This window comes from Aptenodytes patagonicus, chromosome 10 (assembly GCF_965638725.1).
Source record: "Aptenodytes patagonicus chromosome 10, bAptPat1.pri.cur, whole genome shotgun sequence".
Lineage (NCBI taxonomy): Eukaryota > Metazoa > Chordata > Aves > Sphenisciformes > Spheniscidae > Aptenodytes > Aptenodytes patagonicus.
The window spans coordinates 17583290-17608802 of NC_134958.1; the positions used below are offsets into that span (position 1 = coordinate 17583290).

General features: G+C 39.7%; 2 protein-coding genes across 5 annotated transcripts; both read right to left on the reverse strand.

Moving 5' to 3' along the window:
* Positions 1 to 1030: 1030 nt before the first annotated feature.
* Positions 1031 to 6435, reverse strand: TM2D3 (TM2 domain containing 3). Of its 3 annotated transcripts, none has more exons than XM_076348316.1 (6): positions 6340 to 6435; positions 5093 to 5188; positions 4073 to 4230; positions 3338 to 3512; positions 2663 to 2738; positions 1031 to 1381 (listed from the first exon to the last, which is right to left on the reverse strand). In XM_076348316.1, the coding sequence occupies exons 1-6, from the start codon at positions 6425 to 6427 to the stop codon at positions 1216 to 1218; spliced, it is 759 nt and encodes a 252-aa protein (XP_076204431.1). In that variant the 5' UTR covers positions 6428 to 6435; the 3' UTR covers positions 1031 to 1215. The 3 variants fall into 3 exon arrangements, with proteins under 3 accessions (XP_076204431.1, XP_076204429.1, XP_076204432.1); XM_076348314.1 differs by having other exon boundaries at positions 5093 to 5191; XM_076348317.1 differs by lacking the exon at positions 5093 to 5188.
* Positions 6436 to 6710: 275 nt separating this feature from the next.
* Positions 6711 to 23986, reverse strand: TARS3 (threonyl-tRNA synthetase 3). Of its 2 annotated transcripts, XR_012996195.1 has the most exons (20): positions 23700 to 23986; positions 22943 to 23035; positions 21954 to 22144; positions 21267 to 21390; positions 20018 to 20139; positions 19077 to 19194; positions 18376 to 18440; positions 17587 to 17665; positions 16247 to 16393; positions 14683 to 14781; positions 14186 to 14352; positions 13477 to 13639; positions 12440 to 12577; positions 11929 to 12006; positions 11658 to 11758; positions 10376 to 10480; positions 9480 to 9552; positions 8645 to 8759; positions 7972 to 8520; positions 6711 to 6803 (listed from the first exon to the last, which is right to left on the reverse strand). XR_012996195.1 is itself a non-coding variant. In XM_076348313.1 (19 exons), exons 1-19 carry the CDS (start codon positions 23982 to 23984, stop codon positions 8372 to 8374), a joined length of 2412 nt encoding a protein of 803 aa, XP_076204428.1. In that variant the 5' UTR covers positions 23985 to 23986; the 3' UTR covers positions 7732 to 8371. The 2 variants fall into 2 exon arrangements, 1 of the variants encoding a protein (XP_076204428.1); XM_076348313.1 differs by lacking the exon at positions 6711 to 6803 and having other exon boundaries at positions 7732 to 8520.
* Positions 23987 to 25513: the final 1527 nt, after the last annotated feature.

Genomic DNA, 25513 nt, shown 5'->3' on the forward strand with positions numbered 1-25513 from the left:
CCGGCCCGGCCCCGAGGGTTGCGTTCCGCCCCCGGCAGGAGCCGGCCCCCGCTTGCTCTTGCTCCCCGCCCCCGGGCGAGCAGCCGGGTACGCGTTCGGCAGGGGGTCGGTGCCACAGCCCCGCCGCCCGCCCCGCCCCGCCCCGCCCCGCCCGCTTCCTCCCTCCCGCCGTCAATCACCCGCGCGCGGAAGTACAGGTGCGGCAGGAGCGAAGGCCAGGTCATAAAAAACACTATTAATATTTAATTTCATAAAAGCTTCAAGTTTATTCGAGTGACACGGTTTTCAGGTTTCCTGCACCTTAGTACTACACAAGCGACAGTTCAAGCCCGGTGTAAGGGGGGGGGGCACGGCCAGAGGTCGCCCGGCCGAGAGGTAGGCAGCCACCTTTGGGTATTTAGGTGAACTAAACTCAGTTTTACTACAGTTTGCTACATTATCCTGTTAAGAAGTCGTAAGTGGATAAACACATCGATTGTATCACCAACCCTTTTTCTAAATTAACTTGGCAAGCTTACAGCACAAGAACACGAGTTGCACCTTTCACTGATATGCAGGTCAAACCCAACCAAAATAGACATTCTGGAACAGTCCTAAAATCTATCTCAATTATTTCATATTTAGCTTTTAGTGTTACTGCAAATCTAATTCTAAAACTCCCACAATTTTAAGTCAACAAGTCACTAAGCAAATGTTAGCTCTTGCTATATCCCAAAACAGAGATGAATGTAATTAGTATCATAAAACGTGGCCATCTACATACTGCTAGAGTAATTCAGGCAAATAAATTATCCTCCCACAAATAAAAAAAAAAAAGTATTACTGGCATATTTAGGGAAGTTAGCTTTAAAGTTAGATTCAAGCATACAAATACGAAGTAAACAACTCAATATTCAAGTTAGTTTGCATCTCTTTTGGTGCTTGACAGATCATCCAAGTTCAAGCACAGTGCAGAATTTGGTTAGCTGTTCAACTTTTTTCATAGAAAAACAGCACGTCCACAGAAGAAAGAAAATGAATTTCAACTTACTCGGTGATCCACTCTTTTATTTTACCTTAGTTAAAGGCAAACTAAGTACAGATACTGTACATTAAGATGTATGCACATAAAAAGAACAGTTGTTCTTCATTCTACCTTAAAGGCTCAAATCTCTACATTCTTTTATTTAGAGCCCTTTCCAAGCAATTACTCCTCTCTGAAACACATTGCACCATTTAAATATACAGAGAACCATCTGCAGGTCCCACATAGCCAACACCTATTAGTAGCACATCAATTAGTGTCCATATTCCAAGTCCACCAAAGCTGAAGAGTTTTCCCAGACCTTCCCGCCACTGGCCCAAATAGAAACGATCGGCACCAAATCCACCAAGGGTGATGCTATAAGAATAGAAACATGATTATTATTTTTAGATGAAGTCAGTTTGGGTATCCATACACACTTCTAACATACCTGCAAGCTGATGATAGTTTTGCTCTACATCATCCAAGAAACTATATTTTTGTACAAAAAGAGCTAACTGGATTATTAAATGGTACTTTTGATGAAATAGCACTATTTCTCAGCTAAATAATACTATCCAGAGACTTGACAGTTTCTCATTCATGACAAGCAATAAAAACCAGAACTCTCAAATTTATAAATGTATTTCGACTATTCTAAGCTAGCAGAAGCTAAAAAAAACCCCAACAAGCAAGCTACAGAAACAGACGCAAACGCTATATTCAGACCCACGCAGTAGTCAGGCAACAGTAAGTTTCTCCAGCTGGTGGCAGAGAGAACAACTCTTCCTACGACGAGAAGTGTGTTAGATCGCTTTCTTAATCAGAGTCTTATTGTACCTTTTGCTCCAGGAATAGAGGGTCTTACTACCTCATTTATACTATTAACCACTTTTGAAATAGTAAAATTTAATGAAAAAGGTCTTTCCACCAAAAGAACTTCACAATAGCGATTTGAAAGTAACCGGTGCTCTAATGGCTTAATATTCCAAAAATAAACTAAATAGTTTCTTTCAATACTGCTACACCGGTCTCTTCCCTAACAATTTAAAATGCAAGAAGCTCCGTCTGAAGGCATTTCTAGCTGTTGCAGTTGGGAAGGAAGCCGTAACAGAAGTATACCAACTATAGCCAGCTCTGTGACATCTATCAAATTTCAACGCCAAAAATTGTTGGCATTAATTTCAGATGCCAACAAGTAATTTGGACAGTTTTCAGCCCTGATTGTTTAAAACATATAAAAACCTGAGAGAAAAAAAAAAACATAAATCTGCAGATTTTTTGGAGCATTTGTACCTCGTTTGACACCACACAGAATAAAAGCAATCATGTCCTCTCTACTGAGAAAATGATCACTTTGTGAAGCCTAAGAATCATTAGCATTTACTCTGAAGAAAGTACATTCGATGCAGAAATAGAGTAAATGTTTTCGCTCAAGCTCTATTTAACTGAAGACAGCTAGTATCGTTGCATATGAAATCTTCGGGCGTCCTATGCCTCCAAATTCTAAGCTAGACTATATGAAATATTGGTTACTCAATACACCATGAAAAAATACCAAGCAGAAAAGCACACAAACTGAAGATTTTACAGACAGACAATCTGTTTCTAATAATATTCTCTATTTTAGCTTGACGTCATCTAATAGTTCTCATGTACCTTAGCGCCAAGGCAGTAGACCACTTATACCCTCCAGTCCAGTTGCAGTAGAGCATCTTAGGAAAGACACGATTACCTAAACATTAGAAAACATTCAAACCTTGATGTAACAAACAAGAGACCACATAATGAGTAAGCAAATGACAAGCAAGAAGATACTGTATTTCTCTAACAAGAGCCAAAAAGGGTTGACACTAATTGAAACAAACACTCTCAACACAAAAGCTCATATATACTCCACAGTCCTCTGTTCCCTCAACCTTTGTCCCACATCAGAAAACATGCCAGGTCACTGACCAAACAGGGGGAAAATTAAACTAGTTGGGTGAAGTCAGCATGAATTTTTTTTAATTATCCCACTGAGACATTTGATATTGATTCTGTTAGGGGTGTCCAAATTAGTTTAATTCATAGAACTTGTGACAAAAATAAAACAGAACTATTTTCTCTCACGTTAAGGTATACAAAAGTATTAAAAGCCAATGCTTACAGTTAGCTGTCACTATTACTCTTAAAAGTTAAAATGTAACTATAAAAATATTCAACAGATTTATCAAGGTGCAGGCTGTAACTGCAATGGACATAAACAGTCATTGTATTGACCCATTACAAAAAATGTGAAGAAATTCTTTAGGAAAAAAGCTTCTTTACAGAACCTGTTTTAGCCCACCTTACCTAGACAATGAATATGATCCCGTACTGTACAAGTGGCATTATATCGTTGTCGCGGACAAGAAACCGTCATGCAGTTTGTAGAATTGGTACATACATAATCAGTTGTTGCAAGCTGCCAGCAAAACTGGCATGTCATGTTAATTGTAAAGTTCTCCTGCTCGTGGTTATTCTGATCCTATAAAAGGACAGCATTATCACTTCACTAGTAGTAACAAAAAATTCAGTGTGCAGAATCAAATTACATTTCATAGACAGACATTTTGGGCAAAATGTGAATTACCTTCTTTGCTACCTCTATGTAGTCAAGTAGAATAGAAAAGTCAACATTAGAAAACTTGACAAAGAGTTATTAAAGCACAGTTTAACATTACTGCTTCCTCCAATCTAAGGCTACTGCCAAAAGGAGGACTCATTCAGCCTCACCTGTAAGATCAGTTCGTAGCTCTGACAGATACTTAGCCTCCCCACCCTCAAAATGGTTCAATTGGTCAACAAATTGATTTAACTCAATTGCATGGCTGCGTAACAAAAAGATCCAATGCAAGAAAGGCAAAACACAGAAGGGTAGGTCTGCCTCTTCAGCAACGGCCTACAGTTGAATGATTAAATGTATCACAGATCTGCAAAACTGCCTATGGAACAACCTGGAAATCAGTTTTTTGTATCTTATGATAAGATGCACCAGTTTTTAATTAAAGTACTTAAATTTGGGTTTAAAAGTAACAGGTTACTTACAACACAATGAACATGTGGCTTGACTCTGCAATCAAAAGTGGCCGGCTTGCCGTATATACAGGAATAGTTTGTGTTACATGTCATACAGTCCGGTGGCAATCTACTGCAAAGCCCGTTGCTAGGACATTTAGTCACGTAAGATGGAATTTCTGTACTTTCTGAAAGGTGAAATACATGAATAAAATTAAGAAAGCGAATAAAAAAGCTATATAGTCTAAAGTATATATACACGTTTTCTTTCACACATATATATACGCACACACGCACTGACACTGTGTAAAGGGCTTTCCTTATTATACGGTGAACAGCATTACAAGTTTGCCTTGTGGGAACCACTGCGTTAGTCACGTGAGCTACACAACACAGCAGGGTACCCTGCAAGGATCTCACCGAAGTTCTGTACAGGACAGCACAGCAACACAATTCCGTACAGCACCAGAACAGAGCTTAGCATGGATTAGTGCCGCCTCAGCCAGTATTTCTCAGCGGAAGTAATCAGTTTAGGTACAGAAGCAGGCTGACACATGTAACCTACTTTTAGTTCAGGTCTAATTGTTTACAGCTAGCTCAGCCATTTGCTGTTCGTATGTGTTCAGAATCACCTCTTAAATTACTAGCAAGAACGGTGTTTCAGCCAATCCTGACACATCCCTTTGCTAGAAAACCTGTATTTATGTTGGATACAGAACAGTAACGAGTTCTTGCAGAATACTGGAGTTTTTCAAGAACTTCCACCATCCTGACAGGCTCATGTAAAACACGAGCCACAATGGCAGTTTAACTGGTCATTTTCTAGTTGTAAGATCTTATATGGACCAATTTTCTAATTATATAATCCAAACTAATTGTTAAGGTCACTGAAGAGTAATTCATAATGTGTTATACTATAATGCCTTTTACCACTGTGAAAGCATGTACAGGTTTCTAAGACGTAATTCAAGTTTACTATTAAAGTAAACTCAAGACACTGAGGAAAAACGCTCACGGAAGAAAAATAAAAGAAACAACATAATATTGTACCTGCTGCTTTAAAATAGGGAGTATTTGTACTTGTTGAAGTTAGACTTTTTGCAAATGTAGACTGTGGCTGTGAATGCTTTGTGGTCATCAAAGATCCTGCTACAAGAAAAAAAAGATATGGAGAAAGTGATATTTCTAGAATAACATTAGTCTTCAGACACAGTTTGATTTCAGCCCACTGATATGAAATTACAAGTGGAAAATGTAATGAGAATTAAAAAAAAAAAAAAATCATAAAAATCTGTTTTCCTAGTCTATAACCAGTAGGATGTTTGCATTAAACACTAAAACGAGCATTAGAATTGAATTGTTCCTTTCAGACGAGAAACCACGTTCGTTCCTACTGTCTTATTTTTTGATTCTTGAAAATTAAAAAACACTGCTCAAAAGCAGATTTTACACTGTATTCACTACTGAACAAAACCATTTAATCAAGCAATGCAGCTACTTCTTTGCTAGAAAGGTAGAATAGAAGAACTGGCTGGCAACCGTGGCTGTATTTGTGCAAGCACTTCATGCTTGTCTCTGCGTGAAGCCCACAATTCCAAGGACTGGGGGCTGTGCAGAACTCGGAGGCGTGTAGATCTGTGCCCGAGCCCATAAGGCAGCACACAGACAGCACGAGTGGGCCACGTGCGGGTGGACGCATGAACATAGGTTTGTCACATCTATCTACCCAGACGGTGCTGAGAAGGAGAAGCCCCAGTACCTCGCCAGTTACATGTTGGATCACACACAATTCACGACAAGGAGTACGCACAAAAGACGCTATGTAAGCCTAGGCGCAGCAGACCAGCCGGTGAGAGGGGCCTAGGCTGTCTTTTGTCCTAACACCGAGCATCTCAGTGCAAAGTACCAGCCCTGCAGCGCACGGTTAAAACCAGCCACGCCCGAAGCAAGCACCTGGTCGCCCCCCCGCCCCAGTCAGGGCAGCGGCAACGCATCTTCAACAAACCGAGGTCACGGTCACCTCCCCAGCTCGGCCGCTCAGAAGCCGGACCCGCCAGGGGCGTGTTCAGCCCCCGCCCCGGGGATCGGCTGAAGGCGCTCGGGAGAACAGCCCCCAGCTGCAGGCGAGGCGCTGAGGCGCCGCCGCGCCTCCCCCGAGCCAGGGGCTCGGAGCGCCCGGCCCGCCCTCGGGGCCGCGCGGCCAGGCGGCTGCTCCCTCCCCTGCCCCCCTTCTCCCACCCCACCCGCCCTGTCTCGGCCTCGGGGAGCCCGGGCAAAGCGGCGGCGGCCGCGCTCACCGCGGCCGGAGAGGACGTAGAGCTGCGACAGGAAGAGCGCGACGCTGCAGAGCCTCCGCAGGGCGCGCAGCCCCAGCAGCGCCGCCATCTTGCCTGCCGCCGCCTGCCGACTCCGCCGCTCCCGGCGAGAGGCGGGGCGAGGGGAGGCGGGGACCGGCCCCTCGCAGGCCGAAGGAAGGACGAACGCCTCAGGGGAGGGAGGTCCCACCGCGGGGCGGCCGGCAGCTACCACGGAAAAACACGATTTCGGTCAGCCCGTTACTGCGTCTGGCGTTTCCCACCCCCCGACAACTCTGCACGGGCACTAGGGAAACAAAACGCAGCTTCGGGTTTTACTAACCTTAGTAAATCTTTTGAAATGTCATTCATTACGATGTTGTTTACCATCCTGGGCTACCGATCATGCACACTGTTTTCCTCCCTCTGTCCTGTGCCTGTCTGTCCTTCTTTCTACATATTTCTCCCTGTAGAAAATTTTAATTTGTATTATTTTTATTAATTTATATCCTTCAATGACCTCTCTCATCGCTGCAGGCCATCTGAAAACTTAAATGGCGACAGCACAGATGCATGTATGCTAAAAAATTAGTCTTGTATTTGCAAAACCTAGAAATTCACTGTAAAAACCCCCAAAGTTTTAACTCTGCAGTCTGAATATATCGCATGTGTATCATGTAGGCTGCAGTCCATAAAAACATTTTTATATAAAATAAATTATTAATAATATAAATAAAAATCACCCTCCACAGCCCATGTTAATTCTGTAAAGTGGAACAGAAAGCTTTCCCAGCCCTTGTTCCTTCAATTTTTTTTTTCTTCTTTTAAAAGCGAGGGATAATCAGTTGGTAAAAACAGATACAGAAAACCAAGCTAATACAAAACCAAAAATAGGCCTACTGAACACAAGTCTATACAAGTGTCGGGCAGAAAGAAACACTAGCTTTGTATTTGTATAACTTTCATGCACTAAATAGTATTTTCTGCTTCATTTCAGTGATATTTAAATCACAACAACTACAGTTGTATAGCTTAGATAATTGAGTAATATTTAACGCTATCTAAGCCCTGTAACTAAAAAAAAAGCATATAAAAGTGAAAAAAAGTACTGTGGTAAAAATTCATCTCTCCAAAAAGTCTGATTCAGTTGCCTGCAACAGTAACTTTAAAATCATTTATAAGCATAAACAAGTCAGATTAATACAGCCAATTTAAATTCCAACATGTTGCACTTTAAAATGAAGACTGTCAACCACACCTTTTCAGCATTCTCAGTATCCCAAGCAAATACAGCAATAAATTACACACAAAGTTTTTTCAAAGGTAGGTTTGTTTTAGAAAAAAGCCAAATCAACAGCAAACACAGGAAAAAATAAAACACTTTCCACACACAGATATGGTGAGTAATTCAACTTCATTCTTGGCAACCACCTTTACAGCAACCAATTATCACACCAACTCAATCAGTGCCTTGTTTCACTGAGATTTCCAACAAAGACACCAATGTATTTGTAGCCTGTGAACATAAATTCAGAAAGAATCAAGCTATTCCTCCCCCTCCCCCCCCCAAAAAAAAAAAGTCACATAATCTGGAGTTAGAAAAAAACTAAACCAAAATGCTGCTGATGCACCTACCAACTGCCAAGCTTTGGATTCCAGGTCACATCAGTTATGCAACTGCTACGTGACCGAGGTAGCTCAGCCATCACAGCAGCAGCCAGTACGCTTCCCAGCCTCCTCTTCGTGCAGCCCTGATTGATTTCCACAGCAAAACCAACATATTTTAGCAGAGGTGTAGGACTTTTTAAATAAGCATTCTGCGACTCGTGCAGATTGGAATCCTATGGGATTCTCAAAGGAGTTGGCAGTTGCATCTGCCCTCTCATGCTATTCCTGGAGAACCAACATTGCTACATTTGCTTATTTTGTGTATCCATTAACTGAAAATTCTCTCAGATGAGCATTACTGCTGTACAGGAGGAAAGAAACACCGTTTCACATGGGCAGCTAATAATTTTTTTTCCGAACAGCAACATCAAAATTCTTCTTCTGCATTTGGAATATGTGAACTCTTAAATTTCTGGAGTTTTTCAATAGCAGAAGATACTGAAATCTCTCCATGAACTTTGTTGTCTCTTGTTCGCACGTTGACAGCATTATTTGCTTTCTCCTTTTCTCCAACCACTGCAAGACATATCACAAACAATATTAAACTGACTACCTACATTACAAAATGAGAGTCTAGACAAACTCTTTGCCCAACATTAAAACTTAAATGATATTCAGAAACGTAAGATGTTGCAATTACCTAAGATAAAGTTATACTGGGCCAGCTGTGCATTTCTAATTTTCTTGTTTAATGTGCAACTTTGATCTAGATCCACATCTGACATAAATCCTGCTTCAAAAAATTTGCTGCAAACCTAAAAAAAACCCAAAAAACTCTCACTTAGTATTACAGTGTATATTCTACAACGTAAATTTGTACATGCTGTAGTCCCTGATCTCTTCCAATAATTAATTCATTTATGTGCATAATTTTGCTCTTGTGAATCGTTATTAGGAAGTCAATGAAGTTATTTGAAGAAAACTGCACACACGCTTAAGGGCTTAGCAGGACTGCAGTTGTAAGACAACACAAGGTAACATCCGTATCAAATATTTGCTGATCTCCTCAGACAGCTACACTGCTGAATGTCAAAAATGTTTCCTCAGTCTGAGAAAGGAACAAAACCACTTATGCTTGCATTAAAAGAAAAGCAGGGGGAGGGGTAAAGACAACCATGGTCAAATGTAACGTAGTCAAGAGTATACATGCAGGGAAATGTAAGAAATCGGCTCTGCCCCTACTTTAAGCCGGTAATTCTGTAATGAAACATCAGTTAGTATATCAGGTTTGTCATCCAGAATGTTTTTTTCTTCAATAATTACTGAAGTATGTACATAATAACAGAACCCAAACCACTTAAAGTTACATATCCCTTTCTCAGGCTTGTACAAATTTTGAACTATATGGAAGAATTTACCTCTCCCCCCAAACGTGTCTCCAAAATTATGAAAGCATTCATTCTTTGTTCTAGGACAAGTACTTAAGGAGCTATTAAAACTGCTTGCTACTATAAAAAGGAAGGCCCTACTCTCACCTGCCGGGCATACTCTTCAGAAGTAGTTCCCACAGGCACAACCATGACCTGCCGTGGAGACAGCCAGAATGGCCTGGCAAGCAGGACAAGAAAAATATGAAATAAATGTGCATTTTACATTTGCATTCATATCCATAGTCATGTTCCCCAATAATAATTTCTTTACTTTATAAAAGTATTTATGTTAGCTAAGGATGTTGGATAATATGTTATCTTCCTCTTTTCAAGTTCACATAAAATAGCAAATAGATTGATTCCAGTAAAATGACATATACAGAACTTTGATCTTCTGTTCACTCCCTAGCTGACTTCACAATTTTAAACACAATTTTATTTTTTTTGCATAATTTCCACTTTTATTTATAACTTCATAGTGAAAAGTGGACAGTCAGACAGATAGGTGGCTGAAAGTAAGAATTAACTCTTCCTTAATACTTTAAATACATTAATGAAGAAATATCTTCAGAGCTTATTCAAGATGAAACAATACATCTTACAAGTTAAAAAAATAATTCACATATTAGGACTAATTCATGTCTGTATAAGTAACAGCTTTACATATGTCTAACATCTTCCCAGTACAAAAGCATGATTTTAAAGAAAAGAGGAACAAGAATAATGCAGTACATATACATTCAATTACAATTCTTATTTCTGCTTTATTGTATAATTTTTCCTGTAATGTCATGAAATTGAATTTCTAATAATGAACTATTAATAAAAGGATATCATACAACTCAAACCATAAAATTAGACTTCTTTTCTTGTAATCTTACCTACTAATTTTGAGAAAATTCTAGGGATATTATTTTGCATTATAATATATGGGACATTAGGGAGGATCTGTATTTTCTACATTGTTAAACATTTCTTAGAACTGCATTTGTGCCACATACCATTTTCCTCCATAATTTTCTGCTAGAATAGCTATCATTCTCTCCACAGATCCCAAAATAGCTCTGTGAATAATCACTGGCCTTTTCTTATCGTTGCCATCCTTACTGAAAAAGAATAAGTAAAGTTTTTAAGAAAAAAAAAATTTCTCTTAGCTCACATGCAGATAATCCTACTAATATTTTTGATTCTACTTTTCACGGAAAGACAAAATTTAGTTATTTATACTTAGGCAAAATCTACAGTTTTTATTAAAAACGTACTTTCTTTAAGCCACCTGGGCTTTTAAAGGAATACTGAATAATCATAGCGACTTAAAATAATCATGCCTGTAGCTAGTGGCATAGGCACAAACTCCTAAGTTTGAAAAGACACTCGACTGACTCAGCTCCATTTCTGTGCATTTTAATATTTTATGTTCTTCCTTGCTCTTTCTTTTCCGCTATGCCTTGCTTTTATTTTGTTGCACAGGCTCTTACCTGCCCTTGCTGTTCATTTCTTGCCTTAAATTACAATCCTGTGATTAAAAAAAAGTCAGCTGCTGTTTGTAACAGTATTATCACCTACCAAAGAGCTATGACATCTACTGTAGAATATGCAGCAGGACCAAAAAATAACAAAGATTCTTATTCTATCCTCCCCATCAAACTCCTTATAATATGCAAAACCAAACAAAAAAACAAGCAAGAAAAACAACCCAGGAAATGTGTGTTCAGGTCAACACGGTACTAAGATTAATTCACTCAGTGGATAAATATCCCTCTTCCTAGCTGGAAGCCAAAGTGAGATTTTCATTAAAAACTGTTCGCATTTGGTTTATGTTCATCAAGGTTAACTAACTTTATCTGATAAGAAGAATGAAGCACTTATTACATACTAGCTCCTTAAGACACGTTTGAATTTGCATGCAGTGTCTTCAAAGGAGACGCAGTGACTAGGCTGAAAGCGAAAAGTGATTCAACCGAGTTTCCTTTAACATTATATACGATCAGTTGTCTTCAGAACTGGCAGACAAGACATCATTAAATTTTCCTGCAATCAGTAGCATTTACAATTAAAGTGAGCTATCATTACATTGAAGAAATATCTTCAAGTTCGTGACTCAGTCCTCTACTCACCGGGGATGTTTCCCCTCCTAACCAGGCTACTGATATACAGGCTAATCATTTGTTAAGTGAGCAACAGAGCATTAATACATCTCAGTTTAATGGGAATTACAGATAAAGAATGTAACCATTTTTAATTATTTCACTTAGGAGGAAGATATTTAGCTTAACCACTCACCCAACATAAGTAAGATTAAATCGAATGGGTAGTTGGAAGTCAAGCTGGATAGTAGCACATTGATGGTACCTGCCAATAGCATCTTTGATTTTAATATCAATCTGTGAAGCAAAATAACATGGTTACTAAATACAGTTTGCCTGCATTGTGTCTGTATAATTTTAATATCAATCTGTGAAGCAAAATAACATGGTTACTAAATATAGTTTGCCTGCATTGTGTCTGTATTCTTGCCCATCCCAAAGTTGTATTAAAACGCTGATTCACTAACCTTAGGACCATAAAATGCTCCATCTCCTGGATTCAAATTCCATTGCTCTCCAAAGTTATTCAAGCTGTTTTGAAGTTGCTAATCATAAAAATGAGACAGTAATTAAAAAAGGTATAGCAGGGCCTTTCATTATTGTCAGTCAAAGCACTTGCCTTTGAAACAGGCAGCACGACTCCTATTGTTCAAGCATTTAGTCATTTATGATAATCTTGAAATAAGAGTAGTTCGTTATACAAATGTTGTGATTAATCAGGAAAAAAGATTAATAAAAATCAAATCAGTTCAAGATAAGGGTCTAAGTAAGAATCAGAAAGTTCTCATTTTATACAGAAACTTCACATTTAATGTGATGTTTTTCAACAAGCATTTCCACTAAGGACAATATTTAGCATCCGATTTAAGCGATTTCACTAATTTTGCTATTCAACATGAAAGAACTTAGTTAAATATCCACCTCTGCAAATATAAACATTAAGGGTTTTGTTTGTTTGTTTGCTTTTAAATTAATTACCTTCTCTGCATGATCCCAGATCTCTAACTCTCCTAGATAATTTTCTGGTCTTGTAGAAAGATGTAGTTGAAAGGTAAAACCAAAGACAGCATACACTGACTTCAAGAAATCAAGACAGTCCTTAATTTCTTCTTCAATCTTAAATGTAAACAAATATATTAGTTAAAATTTACTTACATAAAAATGTAATTGGATTTACTGAATTCCTCATAATCAGAATATAAGAGCCCGCTAAATTAAAAAAAAAAAAAAAATTAAAAATCACATGAAAATTACACCCTACGCCCATTACCTAGATTTGGGTTTGAAGAGAGAACCAAGGTGGTGTGGCTTCAAAGCATGGCAAGAAAAGTAATGTTCTTGTTAAGCCTGGGCTTCTGGAACCAAATTGTATGAGTCAGACTTGACAAGAGTACATCAATTTCTTCACATCGCTCCACTAAAATCTATGGCATTACTGACAAAATGAAGTATTTATTCAGCATTACTATGGAAAACAAAATGCGGTCAACAGCTTTTTTTCTTTGCAGGGGGAGATGGGAGATGCAAAAGATTTTACCTTTTGGGATTTAGTTGCCCAATGTATCTTTCTAAGGAGAAAAATTCTATACAGAAAATCTTATTACATAATTCACAATCAATAACGTCCCTCAAATAACACTGTTTTCTTCTTTTGATATAAGCATTTTTTTATTTCAGAGAGAAAAATAAATAACACAAATTCTGGCACTGCTATTTGAGAAACTTGTAGCAGAGAAGCTAAGTTCAACAGGCTATTGACTTAAGCAATATTGCAGAAGGTTAAGAAATATGGAATACCAGACGACTAAGGAAGCACCTAAACCTATCAAAAAAACCCATCAAAAGCAGCACTATGCTACAAAGCAACACAATAGAAGAAGCTAGAGTTGAAATACTTAGGGGATTTTTTTCTTCTTTAATGTTGGTTTGCCCTGGGAGGGGAGGGGATGGGGTTCTTTTTTTTGTTTGACTGGTGGGGGGAGGGTTGTTGGGTTTTGGGGTTTGTTTTTTTTTACCTGTTCTATTGTGCAAAAGATGTGAGCATCGTCTTGTTGGAAGCGCCTTACACGAGTTAAGCCACTTAAAGTCCCAGAGAGTTCATTTCGGTGAAGAACTCCAAAATCTGCAAGTCTAAGAGGCATTTCCCTCCAGGATCGTGGACGATGGGCAAACATCAAGCTAGGAGCAACATGAAAGAACCTTCCTTTTATCCTTCTTATAGAAGATTTAAGACAACACAGAAACTAAAATAAGATCAGTACAGACAGTAATCATATTTTTAAGTATTTATTCATTCAGGTTGTCTGCATCCTAAAAGGCAGACAAACAGAAAATGTGCTGCACTCAGAATGTATTGCTAAAGACCACCTAGAAAAAAACCACTGAGAGAGTAACAATCAAGACTGGTTCATCTGCACCTTCTTTTGGTACACCACATCTGATGCCTATCTCTCCAACATAATTTGTATTTACTAGTGGTACAGACTAGTATTAGCATGCACAAACCTAGCTCACTTAGTGCAGACTTACTGAAAGATCCTCCTACAAGAACTGTATTTGGTCTGCTTTGGGACCCTGTCAGGGGAGCTCTCTAGACACACTAGTTGCTTAGTAGTCTATTGTAAACATACATGATAACGTGTATTAATACTCCATTTATTTCCCCTAAGCCCCACAAAGGATAAATATAGTAAAATAAGAAGTTTTTCAGTTGAGAGTACAAACCAATGTCCTGGACAATTCATCGGTTTAAGGGCAAAAGTCTCCTTCTCGATCTCAAAAGAGAACATATTTTCACTGTAGTGCTGCCAGTGTCCTGAAGCTTCCCAGAGTTTACTGCTGAAGATGTTTGGTGATACCACTTCAGTAAAATTACGCCTGTGATATTCCTCCTATAAAACAAATTCAACATTTAAAAGGTGATAGAGCTTTTGACAAGCAAAAGCCTAGTTCTTTTTAACTGTGTTCTTATGATGGTGATTTACTGGGAGACTAAAGGACTACGTGTAGGTTTTGCAAAACTGGAAAAAGCACAGGTCAATGCTTTACTCTGCCTTATTTTCAAAAAGGATAGACCTGTATAATCATAGTGAAGATCTGGTGTATGTTTACACACATAGATGTTTCTCTTTCTGCGGATAGCTCAGCGCTATGAATGGCCAATCACTTAAGATCAAGAACTGATATTAAGCTTGTTAGGAGTTATATTAGTACATACTCACTCGTATGAAATCCACAAGTGTGTTATAAAGAAAGGCACCTCTGGGGAGGAAAAAGCAGCTTCCAGGACTCAAATCATGAAAGAAGAAGAGTTCTTGCTCCTAGGTAAATTAAAAACAGAATGCTGTAACACCACTTCAGATTGAACTCCAGAACATGACTACTTCACACGTGTTGAGACTCTGTTCATAAAATATTACAGTAACAACATGATTTCTAGAAGTCCACAAGTTCTCAGCAACAGTAGTGAATTTATCTGTAGTTCTTACTCTTAGAAGTTTGTAATAACACTGGAATTCCATTCGACTCTGTGACTATGTAAACACACATTTCCTCAAAATCCTGAAGCCTTAACCAATCTTACCTTTAGTATCCAAAGCAGTTAAGCGTACACCTATCAGATCTGCGGGTTGATGGCTGAAGCTTGTGAGCCAGTCATTCTTTATCAGAATTCTGTCTCAAAAACAGAAGCTCAGCAGTGTGGCTCTGATACATCTTTGGAGAACCTTAGCCTCTTCAGTATCATAGATATTAGATACATAGACACTAGATAAGTTGTTTGATTTATACTACATAATTTGTTTTTGAAAAGGCATAGAAGTAATCATCAAACAAATACTACACAAATATTGAAGTCTTAATGAGTTAAGAGAGAAATAAGCATGAACACTTCCGTAAAGATATTTTTTCTACTTCTTCCCTTTGTCACTGTTCTCTGTAAATTCCTTATTGGCTCTTCCTCTTCTCAGTTACCCTCAATTGTTCATCTTTGCTTATGAAGGCCCTTCACAGTCTCTTTTTCCACATCTGCCAGTAAGCAGTGAGAGGTTCATGCCTGCATCCTCTTTGCCGATGATGCTGACTTTCACTTACACGTGAGTTTTTCAAATAAGTGTCTCCCTGCTTTCACCTGTACTGCCCATTGTGCCTTTAAACATCCACAAAGCTTCTTATCTCCTCTCAAATACCCTCTCTATAACTCCACCTTCTCTACAAAACTATAGCAAAGGTGACAACAATTAGGAGTCTGCATGCCAACCTGACCGACATTAGGTCACAATCCTCATCTGTGCCAATCTAAGGTCTTCTGACTTACACTCAATTTAAGATTAAATCTGTTCATTTAAATCTAATAGAGGAATATACGAACAATATTCACAACAGCAGCTAAAGTACTGCACGTACATACAGGCATAAATAAGGTAATAGTTAAGTGTAACAAAGAGTGACCAAACCGTATTATTTACACAATTTTCAATAATTTCTCTCTTCTATGAAAAATGTAGTGTTTTAGGTAGGATCTGAAAAGACTCTACATTAAAAGGTTTAAGATATACTTCCCTAAACCGAGGGACTATCCCGTTACTTCTTCCCAAAGTTAATTTAACATTTGTATGCAAGTGACAAGTTGAGTTTGTAGAATTCAAATTTTAAAATACAACCGACACCAAGAAGTTCATAGAACTGGCTCCCATTCAAACTGTCAAAAAATGGAAAAAAAACAATGAAAGAGAATGAATTCTATTATAGAAGCATAAAAGAGAAGTGGACCATGAAATAATGTACCTTTCCAATTTTCCTATGGTCCCGGTTTCTGGCTTCTTCCTGGAATTTTTCCCATTCCTTCATCATTTTGTTATCAGGAAAGGATATTCCATATATTCTCTGCAGAGTTTCCATGTCAGATTTTCCCTCCCAATACGTAGAGGAATTCTGATGCACAAAACCCATACTTTAAGATAGTACTATATAGTCTCAGGGGAAGAAGGAATAAACACTAATGCATTCAAATGTTATGATTTTTTTCCTTGGGAAAAGAATTATATGCAGTCATCCAGCATTTGTTTGTAATACAAAGACACTTGCACTGCCTTTTAGTCAGCATGCTAATACAGAAGACAAACAAAAGTGACTGGTCAAGTCATACTTTCATTCTAGTTAGGTACCTCGTTTTTATCTCACATTCTATCTTCTAAAAAGGCAGCACTTGTTTACGTTCAAAACATAATGCAGTAGGGAAACATGAAAGACAAAGCAAAACTCACTCACTCTCACAGTTAAATCCTAGCTGTTTTGACAATCTAACATTTAATCCCTGGAACTCAGAGTTCCATAAACTTCAGTTAGGAAGCCAGCAAAAGCAACTATGATGAATGTTCCAATGAGGTCAGTCTAAGGTTACCAAAATTAGCATCTGCAAGTAACTTAAACGACATCATAACCAGAGGCATCTGCAAGCACTGTCTCTGGCTCTCCTGTGAGCAATGCCATTTTCAAACAGCAGCACTTGCAGATCTGCCAGAGTCCACTTTACCTCCTGTACCATCTTACAAGGTCAAAATACTATTTTCTGACCCAATGAATATCTTGGATGTTCATTTACTGCACAGAGTGTGCACACACACACACCGCGCACAGATGTGACAGCTAGTACAGACTCGAACTAGGACATTTGTACTACAAAGTGTAGTGCCGCTTGGAGATACTAGCACAGTACTGCCACATTGCCTTAGGCACTGCGCTTCTATACTGTGCATGGTATAATTGGTTCCACAGCTAATCTAGTCTCTACTAGCCTGAGTATTTTTGCAGTGCTCTTCATTATAGTCTAAACATGCATGCTATTGCAGTAATACTCTGATTAAAAAAAGATGCTGTTAACTTTCACTGATGTACTATTGTGATGGTCAAGAATCAGTAAACCTTGGAAGCAGATGAACGATGACAGTCTGTGGTTCTACTTGTACAATGGGAGCTGGGAAAGAAATGAAGGACTATTTTCAGAATAAGCAAAGAAAACAATACAAAGGACCCTAGCATAATCACTTCAGAAGAAATAAATACATAAATAGACCAAACGACCCATAGCTTAGTTAAGTTTTAATGCACAGTTAATTTAAAGTTACCTTAAATATTTTAAAGGCCTTAATTTTTCCAGTGTGTCTCACATGTGGACCCCTGCAGAGATCAATCAGCGGACCACATCTATACACCAAAAGAAAAAAAAGTGTTTATTTCAAAACACTCCAACATTTTTAAATACAGTCGCTAATGGCATACAAGTTAATGCTCGACATGTTCAAACACACTAATAAGCATACATATGCAACACTCAGCAAATTCAGTGCATCTTAAATGTAATTGTGCCTTCTACCCGCATCAGAATATTCGCTCAGTAAATACTCAGCACATTTGATCCATTATCAAGAGCACCATGACACACTCAGCAATTTATATAGTTCTGTATGTAAACTTTGATAAAGTTGCCAGGAAATTTCAAACTATGCACACCAAACAGAAAAAAATGTTTTTGCCATTTTCCAGCTAACTAGTTTTATCCCTGGCAATTGAATGAACAGGTTCCTCACCCCACCCTGAGCTAAGAGTTAGCTTTATCCATTATCCAGCAATTCAATGTCATGGGTGGTAACATTTTAACCTCTTTATTGAAACCACAGGGCATGAGTGAAAAGTGGATTTGCCGTTTGTCCACAAATTGAGACCTAATTTGTCCCAGCAGAGAAACAAAAGATCTGATTTTACATAAGTAGCAATATTAATTGCAAACTTAAGTCCCAATCACACAAGTATTCAGAAGTTAGAATAAAAAAAAAAATTCTTCTCTTCTCAATTTAAATTAAATATACCTAACTACAGAAATATTTCATAATACCTTTTAACTTAATTTTCTTTACCTGTATATTGTCGTAGTTGGTGTGTTCACCTTCTCATTAAGGATACGACACTTAAACTTGTTATACTGTGTGGGGAAACATGAAAAGTCAGAAACATCAATAGAACAGCTAATAAAATTCTATTTTAAAATTATGTATTAATAATGCAAATGCATCAGTAAAAGACACAACTTTAAAAAAAGTATCACATGATCACATATATGTATGCAAAAGTTCAACATCCTTTCAGAAGAGTTATAAAACAAGAGGGGAAAGAGACAAAAATATCTTAATTTCCCTGAGGGTGTGTTAAGCATAGTGATTACCACCTGAACACCTCAAAGCACTTCTGACAGGCAATTAAAACACAGTACGGTGAGACTGGCAATATTCACTGTATAAAACAGAGCACTAGAGGACAAAGTCTTTTTTGACTTGTCTCTGCAAGTGAGCCAGAATGAACTTACGCCTTTTGTGTATTAATTTCTTTGTGATCTCATTGAGCTTAAGGCGCTTCTGTCTAATAACTAATTGTTTTTATTATTGCCTGAAAACATCCCGAACACTTGAAAGGGATATGGAGAGGGGGAAAAGGATGCTATTCTTTTTCTTTGTTTTACTAGACAGGTACTATTCTGATGAGTCAGTCACATGCAGTATTTTACAGAAGTTACATTTTAAAGGATCATTGTACCAGAATCACAGCTACTCCAAAGACTTACCTTGAACATGTCTAACAGGATCTCCTTTTTGACTTCCAGCCTTTCAAAAGGCTGCTTCTCTTTTATGATATTTTTACAGCGGTTCTCTAGTAGTGGGAATTCAGTACTAGATACACCTCTAAAGAAAAAGACACAGGCAAAAGAAATATAAAAAAATGGGAATATCAAAATAATTAATTAAGTGATCACTTTCTAGTGGTCTAATTTGAAAAACACGGGATGCATTGTTGTGATTTGTCACAGTATTTTCTTAGTTTCTTACAATCGGCTGTATTTTCAAACACTAAACTCAGAAACGCAAATGGCATCACCCTGAACAAACCCACTGCAATCACTCCTAGAAGAGTCTTTGACGTGTTTAAATGTCTGGAAGATCTGTAGCTCAGTGTATATATGATTTAAGAAAAAAAAAAAAGACTCAACCCAGCTGCAAGAGCTAGTTTATCAGCTGATGCAGATTCAGTATTCTCCCTGACTACAGAAAGATAAACAAGGGAAAAACAGAATTGTAAAGCTGTGCACAAGGATTAGAAAAGTAGTAAACACCTATACGAATTACATGCATACGTGCCATTTCTACAAGTGACTATGGCACTTTGAAACCAAACTCCCATGATTCTTCAAGGAAACTGTCTCCTTTATCTCCCAGGAACTTCAGAAAGTTTTACCCAAACACTCTACATTTTTTCACAGAACATTCAACAGCTGCAAGTCTTAGAGAGCAGGTGTCTGAACACTGCTCTTGAATTTAAATATACACACACACACTCAGTATATCTGTATACACAGATCTATACTATGAGGAAGACTAACCTGTCAGTTTTAAACCATACTAGATACACGATATTACTTTTAACATGCAGAAACCTGACTGAACAAAAATAATTCTAGTACTGAGCTTCAATACAGAGCATTAAAGTTCTTAGACACTGAAATTTTACCTGTCTTCAGTGTACATGTCATAATAAAATCCGTTCTCAATTGGTGGTCCATAGCATAAGCAGCCCCCAAAATAACCTTCCATGGCCTCTCCAAGAATATGAGCACTTGAATGCCAATAAACCTGCAAATAAAGTCAGGTGAGCAAGTCATGGGGTCATTGGCATTGTGTAGCTAAAAAGAAAAAACAAAACAGAGGTATATTTGCAGATGGGAAATACACTGGAATCAGTGTTGTTTAAATCCTGTGAGAAGTATAACAATTTTCTGTTCTCATTTTGAAGTATGCTAAATGGTTAATATAATGGCAGACGTAGCAATAAAGCCCCATTGTATTTCAGCCTGAAAGATAATTATACCTCTGCACAATTCTGTCACCTTAGTACTTATTGTACCTTGTTCATTTGTAAGTTAGTTTCCAGTCAGTTTAAAGTCTATGCAATACTAACCGCATCTAAAGTGATGTAGCCAATTAAGTGACCATTGTTCACATACAGTACATTTATTAATAGGACTGTAAACCACATTACCTGAAATGTCAGAAGAGGAAGACCAGTCTTATGTTCTAAGCCCCTATTAATTCAGACCACTTCATAGCCACCGCTACAAGATAAAGCCTTTACAGGCTCCTGAAATGCCTCAAACAAGCTTAATCGCATGAATAATTCTTTGGCAAAATGAAGTCTGATTCTAGTGCGTGAAGATAAACATAGGCTTAAGACTGAATCCCATAAAAAAAAAATCTTGGGTGTGTCGCTAAGTATATTCACAGTTTAATTGACTAAGATATGCCTACTTAAGTTTCTAATAAACAATGCTGGTACAAGGAGGTGTAGATTTTATTTATGACTCAGATCTGATATTGGACAATTTTTAGAAAACTGTAACACAGCCTCACTGTTGCTTTCAGCGTCTGATCTTCAAACGCAGAGTCAAACCACAGAACATGTCTTAGAAGACATCAAATTATTTCAAGTTAGCATACAAATCAAGACATTCTTTAAGATCTTGTTTGAAAAATAACCTGTTTATGTAAACGAGAAGGGAAGAAAAGAACACCAAGATTTTATTCACCTACAGATTATAGGTACTTAGTATCTAATCTTCTTTGTTGAATCATGACAAATACATTACTTGAATAGTTTTGGGGATTCTTTTTTTTTAATTCAAGATTTTAAAAGCATAATGCTGCAATCAATTTCATGTCATTAGTTCCTTTAATCAAGCAGAAACCAGCGAGTGTCTACTCACAGCTTTTGCTTCTTCATTATCAAACATAAGCAGCTCCAGAGTACAATCTCCCTCCAGTGGACGATCCAGGTCCCACAGTTCACCGTTCACTTTGGCTATGACTGCATTTGAAGCCAACATTTGACTAAAAAACACAAATGATGACAAGAGACCAAAATATTTAGGTTCAGATTTGCAAAAGTGCTTAGGTTTCTAAACCCCGTGAGACCCCACCCACATCTCATAGCACCTAAAGACCTTTAATTTTTGTTTCTGTGGTCGTCTTAAACACTTTTCTACTTTTAAGGTATAGACCCTTAAGGTCTTAAAGTTTCATTCAACAGTTTTCAGTGCTGGGGATCTGGAGGAAAGACTGCTTCTAACAACAGTTTCTACTGTTATCTGGTAACTCACAAAACTTCAGATGTCTCTATAAATTCCTAGCAGTCTCCCTGATTGTTGTATTTTTTAACTGGAAGCAAGCATTATGATCCCAGCACAGAACTTCAAGCATCACTCCGAACAAAAACTTAACCCAGCTGTTTCTTCTGCATTAAGCTGAAGTTTCAATGCTTTCCAAATAAACCAAGTTGAGAGAGTCACCATCCACTGACCATAACACATATATTTTATGCAACAAGGCAAGAGACAAATGATAGTAACAGATTTATCACTACAAAAGTACAACTCCTTGAATCTGCAGGTTACCTAATTCCTACAGCTAATTGATATGGAGTGGTTTTCCAAGATTCCCCTTCAGCCATCTTTCCATCTGCCAGACTAATTTTGATAGGTTTGCTCTGGTTGGCCACTCTGTAAGCTAGCAAAGCATCATGTTCTTTTTTCAGTGCTTCATAAAGCTTCAGTCTATCTTCTATGAAGCTTGGCTCACACTGCAGCTGTAACAAATAAATTAAGTCATACACATACATATTTGTGAGAGAGATAGAATAGAAGGATTCATGGTGTTCATGCAACCCTAGAGGTTCCAACTGAGACCAGATTTCACTGTACTAGAATTTATACTAATATGCAGTAAAGTATTTGTAAATAATTATACACTGGATAGTCCCATCCAACTCGCTGACTATTTTATAGCGGCTTTCCAATTTTCCAATGCACCTTCATCAATCTGGGCCAAAATGGCTTTGTGAGTTTGACATCAGAAAGCAGCCTATATTCCTGCCCCAGAATTTGTATTTGGCTGACATCCTAGAGAAGTTTGGATCACTCCAACAAGCCCTCACCTCTGCCAGTCCATTCAAAGCACCAGATTCAAATAAGATAGTTTACAGGAAGTTTCCTTCAGTTTAGCATAAAGTGAATTATTAAGATCTATTGAACTACAGCTAGCGCTGCCAACATCCTGTTTCGATCATCAGGCACGCTGTTTAACTATTCATGAACCATCACTCTCTTTAGGAACCACAGTATCCTGACCCTTATTTCCCAATAGCCCAAACCCTTTTGTTACATAAAAAGTAGAGATCTAAGAATGTATAAGTAACCCTACTAATTACATGCAAGATGAAGCTCCTAGATAATGATTTTTTCTATATGCATGCTAAAGCAAGCCTTCTTCCCAAAATCTGGGATTTCAAAGTACAGCAAAGTATTTCAGATTTCAGCACCTCTTCTGAACCTAGCCAAACAATACTCCTTCTTCTATTATTATATGGTATAAAATAACCACTTACATCATTCCGATGTCTGTTCACAGCTTCATTTTCTTTTTTCTTTTCCTCTTTATTTTGATTCACTGCAACAGTTGGACTTGCACTGGAGACTTTCTGAAAGCAGTGATTATATGAAGTATACCCTATGCCTTTAAGACTTTTCCCAGCAGTCATTGAAACAAAACAAACCAGATCAGTGCAATATTGGGCTAAAAAGGCAATTACAATCGAATAAGATACATCCTTAGTACAGATGAAAGACTTCTCACGACACGTCTAAACCGCCTCCTTTAGGTGTTCAGCAGACACAGCAAAACTGCTCACCAAGCAAAATCTTCTCAACACGATTTCCCCCATTTTACCACTGCAACCATCGCCGCCAAAATCTCCCCAGCGAGACCCTGGGAGATTACAACAGCCGAGCGAGCAATAAAAACAACTTTCCGTGGTCTGATAAACTTACTCCCCCTTTGCGACAAGGCAGGGACTATCGGGAGAAGCACTGCTCAGTGCTCCGGGCAGACGAGGGGTGCGGACAGAGACCGAGACAGGCTTCCACTCCCAAGACCACCGCCGACCCCCGCTGGCTGGGGCCAGGCGATTCGCCCCCGTGAGTCCCTGCCGCCCCCTCCCTCCCCGCAGAGGCCTGGCCCACCCCAGAGCGATGCGGCCGCTCGCCCCCGCCAGGCCAGGCGCGGCCCGCCGCCCTCCCCCGCCCGCACCGAGGAGGGCCCCGGGGGTGTCCCCGTCCCGGGCGCGTCCCCGTCCCGGGCGCTACCTCGCCGCCGGCCGGGGGCTCGGCCGCCGTAGGGCCCGGCGGCCGCTGCTCCACCGGCGCTGCACTGCCCAGCTCGGCCGCCAGGCTGCGGCGCAGGTGCAGGAGGCGGTAGCGCAGCTTCTCGTTCTCGGCCCTCAGCCGCTGCAGCTCGGGGCTGCAGCTCCCGGGGCGGCACGACGCCTCCCGCTCCTTTAGTCGGCCGACCTCCGCCGTCAGCCAGCGCAGCTCCTGCTCCTGCCGCGACAGGCGTAGCGCCGCCACCTCGGCGGCCGCGGCCGCCATCATCCCCCGGCGGCAGCGGGCTGCCCCCGCCCTCCTACGGCGGGACGCGCAGGACGACACCGCCCCCGGCCCGCTCCACCTCCCCGGTACCGCCCCGGAGCCGCCGGGCCCGGGCCCGCCCCACGGTCGCGTCGGGCGAGGTGCTGCCCTCTCCGGCGGAGGCGCTCAGGCCGCTCGCTGCAGCGGTGACCCCGCCCAGGCACAGAGGGACTTCAGGGGCCTTGCAGGAGAGTTACGGTTGTCATTATTCGTTCTTCTTATTGGGTAAATACTATTTGTAGCCCTCACTGCTGTGGTGTTAATAAAACATACCTGCCCATCTTGCTCCGAGGCCGATGAGCAATTGGGAAGTGTCAATATCCACAGCTCGTGTCCGAGTCCCACTTCAGTTTACCTAAAAATGTTCTTTGAAAAGCTTTTCTCTGTAACCCTCATAAACAAGAAGCTGAATAAACTGGGACTGCAGTGAAGAATCGCATCCCTAATTCTCAAAATCCTGATCATGCCATTTTGTGGAGAGCATGACAGGCACAAGTGGTTTGTAACAGGGAGGGGGAAAAATACGTCAAGTTTGCTTTACGTTCCCAAGTATCCAATTTAGCATCTGTGGAGCTCATTTGCTATTAAAAGCACAGAAAAGCAACACTTAAACAATACTATTTAAGTAAATACATACTTGCAAAGGACCTACATGTAACATCACTAATGCCTTGGTCCTTCAAAGGATTACTCAAACAAAAAAAGGATAATTACCAGGTGCCTTAGAAAGACAGAGACTGTCAGAGTATGGAAAATACGGATGGCACCCACTTGAATGCAGCCCCACAGCCTGTTCATTAGCATAGACTTCAGGTGGTCCACCCTACACACTGCTGAGGCCCAGCTCTAAGGTCTTGTCAGCCCTAACACTCAACTATGGCTGGTTTATTGTCCTTTCATCTGTTAAACACATCCACCTGTAAGAGTTGCCTACAGCCACAGTTTCTCCAAAAACCAGCTTGGATCCAGGCATTACAATGGGAGTTGAGGTCTGCAGACAATTGGAAGCAGAGGAATTGAAACCCAAAATACTGTCACATAAGCAATAGTTCATACAGCGTGTGCCCTACCACCCCAGTGACATAACAGGTGTCACTCCAGCCCAAGCCATCCTTCCCTGCCACTTCTGCACCTCCTGATACAAGCTGGTTGCTTATACCTCCACCTCTGCAGGTCCGCATGATCAGGTTCACCTTTTTTCATAGTTTCCCATAGGGCAATAGGATTACATGAACACTCTTTCAAAGAGGGCATTTTTCTTGCCCTTCTCTAAGATACATTGCACACACTTTAAAAGAAGTAGTTTTAACATCCTGGTGTTGAGCCAAACAATTGTGCATGTCAGGGAGCCACAAGGGCTAGCTGCATCCTACAGGACAGGGAGCCCAATGCCATAGCGGGGCTGGCAGGACAGGGGCTGGCAGTCAGAACCAACCAGGCATCCAGACTGCCAGAAAAGTTCATGGTGGTGAGGCAGGTCTGAGGTCAAGCCA

Excerpts from the sequence above, each read along its gene's own strand:
- TM2D3 (XM_076348314.1), bottom strand. The coding sequence starts at position 6,427 with ATGGCGGCGCTGCTGGGGCTGCGCGCCCTGCGGAGGCTCTGCAGCGTC. Across the intron at positions 5,192-6,339 it reads CTACGTCCTCTCCGGCCGCG|CAGGATCTTTGATGACCACA; the intron begins GTGAGCGCGGCC and ends TTTTTCTTGTAG. Across the intron at positions 3,513-4,072 it reads AGCCACATGTTCATTGTGTT|GATCAGAATAACCACGAGCA; the intron begins GTAAGTAACCTG and ends GTCCTTTTATAG.
- TARS3 (XM_076348313.1), bottom strand. The coding sequence starts at position 23,984 with ATGATGGCGGCCGCGGCCGCCGAGGTGGCGGCGCTACGCCTGTCGCGG. Across the intron at positions 19,195-20,017 it reads GACATGTACACTGAAGACAG|AGGTGTATCTAGTACTGAAT; the intron begins GTAAAATTTCAG and ends CTTTTTCTTTAG. Across the intron at positions 16,394-17,586 it reads AGGCCTTTAAAATATTTAAG|AATTCCTCTACGTATTGGGA; the intron begins GTAACTTTAAAT and ends TTTGTGCATCAG.